General features: G+C 42.7%; 1 protein-coding gene across 1 annotated transcript; it reads left to right on the top strand.

Moving 5' to 3' along the window:
• The first annotated feature begins 4113 nt into the window (after positions 1-4113).
• LOC125288733 (leucine-rich repeat-containing protein 3-like) lies at positions 4114-6682 on the top strand. The gene is made up of 2 exons (XM_048235319.1): positions 4114-4247; positions 5355-6682. The coding sequence occupies exon 2, from the start codon at positions 5838-5840 to the stop codon at positions 6621-6623; it is 786 nt and encodes a 261-aa protein (XP_048091276.1). The 5' UTR covers positions 4114-4247; positions 5355-5837; the 3' UTR covers positions 6624-6682.
• The last annotated feature ends 3384 nt before the right edge of the window (positions 6683-10066 follow it).

A 10066-nucleotide genomic window follows, 5' to 3' on the forward strand; every position in this document is an offset into this window, starting at 1 on the left:
GGACCTTTGACCTTGGTCCGAAAGAAGTTCTATATGAAGGGATGCTACAATTAAAGGCATACAAATGCGACGGTGATTTATGGCTGGCAACCGGCAAAATTGAATATAATCTATTGAAGTGAATGGGGCAACACATACGGCAAGTGGAACGATGGCCGTCGCATCGCAGCCCCTTTCTATTTTTCAGGGCGATTTTGATGTGTCAAAATAGAAAAAAGCTGTCTGGTCAGTGTATCTCCACTGAATCAATGGGTGATCGTGTCACCAGTAGTGCGTGTAGTAAAGCGATTAACAGAATTCTACCATCACATTTGACTGTCACATCACTGGCTGTGAGTGATTGCCTTAATTCTGCACTTCTGTTCTGCTGGCAGTGAAAGTCTGCTACATAACACGGAACACATCAAGGGTTGCAGAAGGGTATGTGAGGTGTCTGCTTCTCCCTCTAGAGTGAGTCTCAAATTGATGCAGATGAATTCCTAATATGCACACACACACACACACACACACACACACACACACACACACACACTCACACGCACACAGAGAGAGAAACACAGACAGATATACACACACATACACACACACAGACACACACACACTCACATACACACACACAAACACTCACACACAGACATACTCTCTCTCTCTCAGAAACACACAGACACACACACATACACACAAAGTTTGAACGACACTCAGTGCCACGTACAGATCACTTGCATCAGCAGAGACAAACCGAATGGGACTCTGTATGCCGAGGGAGGAGTGTGGGTGGGTAAGGGGGAATGAAGACAATGAACAAAACAACTACGTACAAAAGATTTCACGAGACAGAGGAGAATACTGACCTGAAAGACGTGAAGGGAAATGCTGAAAATAGAGTGAGAAAGGAAAGAAGGAAAAAACAGCAGGAACAGAGATAAGAGGAAGAGAGAAAGGAAGACAGAGCTAGATACAGGTCCTTATGGAGGGCAGAATGGATGACTGCATCGCATTTACAAGCATCACCGCTTACCTTGAGTCATTCTTGGTCAAGTTCACTCTAATAGGCCATTACTGTAACTAAGCACTAAGAATACGTTGAGAGGGCTGTTCCAGACTTCCAGAAGAGCTATAAACACACACACACACACACACACACACACACACACACACACACACACACACACAGGCGCGCACACACAAAGTAAAATCCTTCCTGTAAGAAAACCATCACTTCATTGTTAGTCACGCCAGAGGGGTTTATTGTGAAATAAAATGGCCTTTATCATCTGAAGAGTATAACACAAATATTGCTGAGGATTTATAAACTGTGACAAACAGTGCTTTAGAGATATAGCCCTGTCAAAAAGGAACAGAAGGCAACATTTTTGGAAGGAATTCAATTCCTCTTGGGCTAATGTTTGAGTGACATCTGACATCTCAAAGATGATCACCAGGTACAATTATGTTTGTTTACTTTGTCAGAAAAGCCTCTCCACAGTAGTATGGGGCTGGTGACAGTGTTTGTCTGGTCCTCAAGTAAATAATTAAAACTGACCATCAACAACATCGTGTTATTTGGCATGATCTCTCACAATCCTGCAGCATAACTCTTTCATAAACATCACACAGGTGACAATTAAGGGCAGACACTGATCTGAGCTTTGAGCTTTTTTGAAAAGGTCATGTGTAATTAATTGACAAAGGGGGAAAAACAGGGGGAAAAACAGACAATAAGACACTGATGTTTGTATACCACTGTATCATGTTCGTTAATAATCGTATCAGTTTCTCCTCACAACTGCACCAAGCTGAGTTAAAGGTTGGTAATTTGTATGCCTTTCAGCTTTTTTTGTGTTTGCCCATTGCAGTTTCGAGGGTTCTGTGTTATGAAGTCTATATGTTAAGCATTATTCTGTCTTCCTGTTTATCCTTAACCTTGGCCCCAAAGCGTAGCCCACTGTATTGAATTTTGAATAGCAATAACCTTTCAAAGCCGAGTTTTCCAGGAAACTTGCGAGAACCCCCTAAAACAAACACTCACGTTAATAATGGAGACCATAAGTGAAATCAATTGGCTGTAGCCAAATACAGCGAACAGCAATGTTGAAACTGCCTTTTCAGCCAAGAAGCAGATGTGTTGATTACAAGGTTGTGGCAGTTGTACCCAAACACACACGCACGTACACACACATACACACACACACACACACACACAGGATACTTTAATTGTCAATTAGGGGCTGTTTTTGTGCCACCCAATTAGAATTCGCAACTCTAATGACTAGAAGGCTCGTTGACTCATGTAGAGGGACTGCGCCATAGATCGGCATCATTATCTCGCCAGGGCCCCAAGTGAGCGGCAAGCGCTTTGCATTCATGGCTGGTGCTGTGCTTTCCCAAGGCTATATCCAGTAGAGAGGGGTGACACAGAAGAGCTGCTCCAACATAATGAAGCCTGGCTGGGTGAGGTGTGGAGGGAGACATTTTTTTTTTTGCACCCATGCGTCTAAAGGCTGTGTGTGTCACTTCCTACCGAGTTCCATTATCAATTCACATACTTGGCTGCACTCTGTGTTTTATTTTCCTTTTTTATCATTGTCCGTGGTTAATAAACGGAACTGAGAATAACTGCTAACTGTGTTATGTTGGCAGACTGAAACGACAATATGTTGGCAGACTGAAACGGCTGTGGGTTCATTTACTGACTCTTTTTAAGTGCCTGTAATTGAAACAGACAATATAGTATTTAAACGGAAACAAACAAACACAACGGTTCCTTCCTGCTGTTTTTATGACTGCAGTAATCTTTAGTCTGCTACCTAACTAACACAACAGAGTGCTGAAAGCTTAATGGTCACACAGTTGCATAATTTCAGACTCATCCAATTGCAAAAAAAAAGAGTTACAGTACAGAAGTACAGAAGTACAGGAATGCTTGGGCACAGCCAGGCCTAGTTAATATAGACAACGGCAATAAAAGTCAACATACTGTATCACTAAAACCCTAAATAATCACTTCTGTACATCCATTGGAGAGGTTATAGGCTACAATAAAATGGCTATTCACCTGTAGTTTGAATAAAATCTCTAACTCTTTAAAGCCGATCAGATCAATCTAAATCTCTTTTGCTGTTTATCCTTTTTTTTTATTTTTTTCCCATCATAAAAAAAATTGAGATTTGAAAGGGAAATGTTTATTTTGAAAGAAAATTATTTGAGTGACATCGATACTAATTTATGGATGTTGCTGTTTCTACTCTGCATTCCCTCTTATGCAAACCAATTGATTCAGCAGCAGTATATCAACGTGTACCCTATGTGCATGTCCCGCAGGGGAGGACCCAATTTCATTATGTAGGCTGTATCAAAGGTTTCTACGTGACGATATTTCATGCTAACTTGTGTGGCCTGCCGCCTGAGCCAAACGTCCGAGTTAGTTGAGTGATAGCCTACTGTAATAGCTCCTCTGTCACATAAAGTGCACCTGTGTCGTATGTCGTGTTTGTGTGTGTGTGCGAGAGAGAGAGAGAGAGAGACGGCTGATTGGGCAATTTCTAGCTCCATCAGTCACTCTACACATGAAGACCTCAGACGAGTTCCTCAACTGAGCGCGCAAGGTAGTCCGGGCGACGTGACAGCCTACTCATTCTCGCAGTCGTTGCTATTTATGATTGTGTGTCTTTTAACTTATCTATTAGGTACTATCACGTTTTTGGGGCTTAGTTGTTTGTGAGTTGTTGGATTGTTGTTTTTTATTCCGCTCTGCCTCACTTTGGCTACCCGACGTGGATGCGTTTGCAGTCGTTAGGCTACATCTTTAGACTTTGGATACCATGGTCCTCTTTCAGGTAGCCTAAAATATAGAGATGTAGGCTATCTTTGCGGCTGAAGATGAGTGGCAAATTGGGATAACGATGCTGTATCCGTGGACCACCAACTGTATTCTGTCAAGTCAGGAATATTAATCCTTAACCGATCGTCTTGATATTAACTTTGGCATCAGGATGATTTACTGATAAGGAATTTATGAGCTATTTTCGAGTGAGATACTTTTGAGACGGACCATTGGAGTGTTTTTCTTTTTTTTTTTTTTTTTTTTGCAGCGGATTATGTTCGTCCACAAAGCGAGCGAGACAAGGCATCCGCTCCCACTCCAAACAGGCATAACGAGTCTTTCCTTAGAATCTGCTAGCATTCTACCGAAGAGAAGCAACAAGTGATGCTACAATTAAAGGTTCATTTGAAAACTTCATGTGAAGGTAACTATTTCAATTAAATTGGAATGAAATTCCAGAACTTTACTGAAAACTTTTCGGAATGATTGAAGTGGATAGGCCATTATTTCTGGCACAGATACACATTCCTCATGGATTAACATCTTTGAAGGAAAAAATAGCATTAAAAGGATTAGACTGGACATTTCTCCAAAAACGCCTGACCTCACTTGTTGTCAAAGACGACCTAAAATGACTATGCTTGCAGCCTAGGGTAAGCTTATATTTTTGGAGTCAAAACAAAACTCTAAAATGCTACAGTGTCAGTACAATACATACTTTATTTAATCCATACACTCGTCTATAGACTATGTTGGTGCAATAGAATGCCTTGATTGACACCCTAAATTGAAGCCATAATGAAAATATTTCTGTGATTAGAGCTTTGACCTTTGGGGTGCTTACATACAACTATGAATAGGCACTAAGTGACAGGGTGAGATTGACACAATGTTGTCACAATTTGATGCCAATGGTACCTGACATTTAACCCACTAATTAGGTTTCTGAGCCTCCAGGAAAGCTCGCCTGGAATTAAAGCTAATTACTTACATTGTCGACACAAAAGCTACAGCCGAAGATATGCCTTTCCTGAAGCCTATTTTCTATTTCAGAAAATGTCAAAAAGAAAAATGTCACAATGAGATGCACAAATTAAAAAGCACACCACCTGTAATTGAGACACACTGCCCTTCTGAAATAAAGCTATTATGCCTTGCCATGAGTTCTTTAGCATTTTAGGATTCTGTGGATATCTTTGATGTAATTACAATAAGCATTTTAGATGATTCATAGCACACAGACACAGCAGTCTAAACCCCAAATGCACTCTGTTTTAGGTCCAACTGATTATGCACAGTACCTTTGCAGAAAGTAATTTGATCTCAGATGCATGTTCCATTTACAAGACACAATGAACCATTCTGAAGATTAGTTTGAGTCACAGAAATCAATGCCAGTGAAATTATTTTCTCCTATTTGAAATATTGAATGAATATGGATGATCTCTGATGGAAAAGGCAGCACACATCTTCTGCACAGGTCTCATTAGGGGACTTCTGTTTGTCTGACATTTCTTTCTTTTGTTGCCAGTTTCCATGTGTCTGAGGGTGATGTAACATTCAGCTCTACCAGATGGCGCTAAGTGCATAATATGTAAGTCCAGATACCCCTTCTTCATTGATCAAAACTTGAAAACTTGTGAGGGGGAAAACTACCTTCAGATGAAAAGAAATCGGCTGGATATCACCAAAGAATGCCTGACAACATTGAAAGTCCAAACACAGGCAGATGTTTGATTTGTTCTCTGTAACTGTTTCTTATTGTTTCAAGTTGAAGACTATGCCTGCTTTGAACCAACAAATGCTCTTGTCTTGACACTGGAAAGAACTCTGATTTTCTTCTGAGTATGGTTTACTGCTTATTGTACCCAGAGAAGGGGGAAGGGAAGTCAGTCTTGGGAATGTAACTAGCAGAAATGTTAAATTCATTACAATCAAACAAGGTGTTCACTCGATTTCAGTCACAGGACCATTTATCAAGATTGGTGGTAAAAAAGTTACCTGTCTGTCATGCATGAGAATGCACCGGCTAGCTGTGGACATCTCTGACATGGGGGTGCTGCTTCGAGGGGTCATGGCGTTGGCTCTACTGTCTGCCACGGTGTGCACATGTCCCAAGCTCTGCCACTGCTTGGAGCGTGGTGGCCAGACCAGCGTCCAGTGCTCATCACGCGACCTGCGTGCCATTCCGGCGGACCTCCCCGAGGACACAGTCAGCCTGCACCTGGCGTCCAACCGCATCACACGTGTGCCAAGCCAGGCTTTCGTGCGGCTGTGGCGGTTGCAGGAGCTGGACCTGTCGGGCAACGCCATCGAGGCCGTGGAGGAGGGCGCCTTCCAGGGCGTGGCGGAGAGCCTGCGGGCGCTTGACCTGTCCGACAACCGGCTACGCACCTTGCCCAAGGAGGCCTTCGGCCGGCTCCGTGCCAAGATCAGCCTGTCGGGCAACCCCTGGCACTGCGAGTGCACACTGCAGGAGGTGCTCCGCGAGCTCCGCCTGGACGAGCACACGGTCAACGAGGTCAGCTGTCACACAGCCGTGCGGGAGGAGTTCGCCGGACGGCCTATCATTCAGGTGCTGGACTCGGGGGTCAACTTCTGCAGTTTCCAACGCAAGACTACCGACGTGGCCATGTTTGTCACCATGTTCGGCTGGTTCGCCATGGTAATCGCCTATGTGGTCTACTATGTTCGGCACAATCGTGAAGATGCACGGCGACATCTGAAGTACCTCAAGGCACTGCCCAACAGCTCACAGAGCAGCTCAAAGGACTCTGACACAGCCAGCACTGTGCTCTAGTGTGTGTGTGTGTGTGTGTGTGTGTGTGTGTGAGAGAGAGGGAGTGAGGGACACATTATGTCTGGGATGTCTATTCTCTGCATAGATCAGAAAAAGATTGGACAATCAGCACAAAGAAGGACCCATTGTGTGTATGTGTTCTTTTCTGTCTGTATAAGTGTTCTAGGGGTTATTACACAAATCCAGTGTTTTACATTCCTGTGAATGTAATCTATCATAAGAAAATGTAAACATTTTATTTGTACTTCTGTTACATCTGAAAGATTTGATAATTTTCAGACAACCTGAAACCTGAACGGTAGAGTTTAACTCTCCTTAAGGTGGAAATCTCACGTCTCAAATCATTTCATATGTTGGTTCAGTTTTCATGTTTGTGCTCTATCTGATACAGCTCTTAAAAGGCTATAATGTGTGAAGTTGGGTATTTCGCCTCCCTGTTCATCTTTCAGTTGATCAAAAAAATGGGGCCCTAACAATCATCAATCATGTTAGCAGTGTGGATCCAGGCGGCTAAAATGCATATCATACTCTTACAATCCCAGCAAGGCAAAATCTTGATAGCATAACATCACAGCAGGTAAGGTTAGACATAAATCATATTTGGACAGGCTGACTATATTCCCAAGTGCCTCCATAGTGGTGATTCCGCCCCCAATCAGATGACTGTAAGGGCTGAGACTTGACTATTGTTGCCTCATCATCATCAGTGGTATTTTCTGCTTGTTTCCACTGGCACCGAGACGTTAGGTGACCACTCGCTTCTCAGCTACTCCACTCTTTTGTCCAGGCTTTTTGTTCCGGGCATATCGATTCCACTCCTGCATCGATCTCACACTAAGGGCATGCAGCTCACGGTAAAAACAAAAATGTCTGCTTGTTCTGGTTATTAAACCTAAGGTCATTTACAAGTGGCATAGCAAGGAACTGTGAGATGAGATCATTAACTGGGGTGGGGGCAACAAAAATGTTCTGTACAGAATCTGTATTGCTTCTCTTTGTCACCCTCAGCTGGTAGGTCTGGTCTGTACAGATGGCCTGTCCAGAAGCTGGGCTGCATGAGTGAGGGTCTGAGAAGATAGTTATCCAAAATTAAACAGAAGACGTGGACTCACAGAATTTGGGATGTATACACATGAGCCAAGAAAAAGAGAGCCAGTCTTGTTGGATATACTGCTACCCCATCAACCCAACCAGACATAAATATGTAGCCCAGTGTGTGTCCCCCACAGTCATGGTGTAAGTTCTGTGTCAAACTGTCCACGTTTATTGTTTTTTTCCATTTGATATGTGCCATTGAATGTTCGCCATTCCTTAATCTGTATTCAATTGTGTTGCTTAGATGTGGCCAGTCCCAATTTGAATACTTTCTATTAAAGTGTCTTTAAATGGATATTAACCTCACTGTACATCTTTATCAGCACTTCCCTCAGAAAATATATCAGGGAGAATAAGTTAGCATACTTAATGTGATCTGAATCTGTAGTTGATATCTCTGGCCACTGCAGAGCCTTGAAACATTATTCAGGGATCATGCAGCATCTTCCAGACCAGTGCTCACAGAGATCATTTTAGGATTTAGTGCAAATGGCCAATACATTTCCTACTGACAAGCTTTGTTAGTGGAGATAAGAGGAGAAGTGACACAGGAGGAATGCAGCAGTGATAGGAATAAGCAGGGTATTTTTACAGCCAGGTGTGGCTTTGAGATTTCCGGTGTATTGACTGGAAATTAGACTGTGATGCCAAAGGAAGAGGTAGTAAAATGTAACACCGGCAGCATTTAAAAAGCAACAGAAAAGCATCACTCTGAAAAATGAATGGAGATTAGTGAGTGTATTGTATTGCATTGCAAGGGCTAGAATGGTTTGGCATGTCCGTAGCAGACAGTAACACTGTTTTCACTCTGTGTAAATAATGTGTCATAATGCCTGGGGGACTGTTATAACTGGTTTCCCAGTGATTAACAACATCACAGTTTGTTTCCATTAAAAACAACAGCTGGACAAATGCTTTGCCAAATAGACGTGATTGATGAACATTTTCCTCTCACACTGGACTGCCTGCTAAGAAATGTGTTATGTGCATATTGTTAGGCCAATTTGTGTTTGCTTCTTCTGCATAATCGGCTTTTGAGCAACATAGGTGTTGAATGACCTCTCACTGTGATATTGTGTGTTCACTAAATCACAAAGCTGCAACAAAGGACTGCTTTCGCTTCTCGACAGGGACTCTTCACAACATGAAGGGTTACATGAAAGGATCTAATTAGTCACCAACTTCTTAAGCTACAAATAACACAATAGCTCTCTCACTGCACAATATATAAACCATTATGGTGGAATCAACATTAGCAAGATTTCTTGGAATAAATAGCTCTCCAAACAGCACTGTATTTGCGTATGTGGCCCAGAAATGTCTCTGCTCTTCTATAATAATAGGTTACCACAATATTTTCACAACATCTTAAAATGCATCAGAATCAAGGTAGCCAGAAGTATATATATTTTGCTCCTCATCTGAGACCTCAAGAAGACTACGAGGAGTCCCTGATGTCATCCAATCACCTCACCTCTCTGCCCCCAGCCTACAACACCCCTCCATTCCAGATGTAATCATTAAACCACACACGCCAACCCATTCCCAAATGTAATCACTTCTAAAGCACGCACCAACCCATTCCAAGGTGGGCTATCTTCACACTCCAGACTGCGTCTGACCCACTTGTCTTCCTGCCCCCTCCCCCCTCTCTTCTATTTTTTTCCTCACTCACATGGATATTCTCTTAGTCTGGCTCACGGCCCCTAAGCCATCTGCTCGTCGTAATGCAGATTTCTCTCTCTCTCTCTCTCACTGGATTAGACATGAGTTTGACCAGATTCCACGAGGCTGTGGAGTGTTTGTCCTTGTTAGGGTTCAGTGGTGCAGCAGTAAACACATGTCTGGGATCATCCTCTGCGACCCCACACTACCAGCACTGACCGCTGTCTGAAAGAGACTGCAGCTAATACGTTATGAATGACGACACCAGTATATGAAGAGTTGGTTCCAAAACGATGTTATTGATATTACTTGAAATACACAATTAAATAACATTAATGATTTCAAAATTGGAGATTTTGGAACCAAACTCATATATATACAGAGGAAATAAGCTTTCGGTGATGTACAAAAATAACACTTCATGGGTTTGTAATGTGTGGAAGGTTCACTTGTGGAGAGGAGAGGTGTATACTTGTTATCACTCCCCAAAAGTGCGCCACATCAAGAAGTGCGCCACACGGACAGAATTTAGGTCAGTGTGTACAGACCTTACACTGAAAGGGCCTGGCGAAGGAATAAATGTCTGTGAGGAAGGAGATGAATAACATGCTTGGAGGTTTTACCACCTGAGCAGTGCGTATAGTACAGTATAGTGTACTATAAATGGAACTTCAGCATCAACA

The sequence above is a fragment of the Alosa alosa genome, chromosome 23 (genome assembly GCF_017589495.1).
Source record: "Alosa alosa isolate M-15738 ecotype Scorff River chromosome 23, AALO_Geno_1.1, whole genome shotgun sequence".
Taxonomy (NCBI): domain Eukaryota; kingdom Metazoa; phylum Chordata; class Actinopteri; order Clupeiformes; family Clupeidae; genus Alosa; species Alosa alosa.

Excerpts from the sequence above, each read along its gene's own strand:
- LOC125288733 (XM_048235319.1), top strand. The coding sequence starts at position 5,838 with ATGAGAATGCACCGGCTAGCTGTGGACATCTCTGACATGGGGGTGCTG.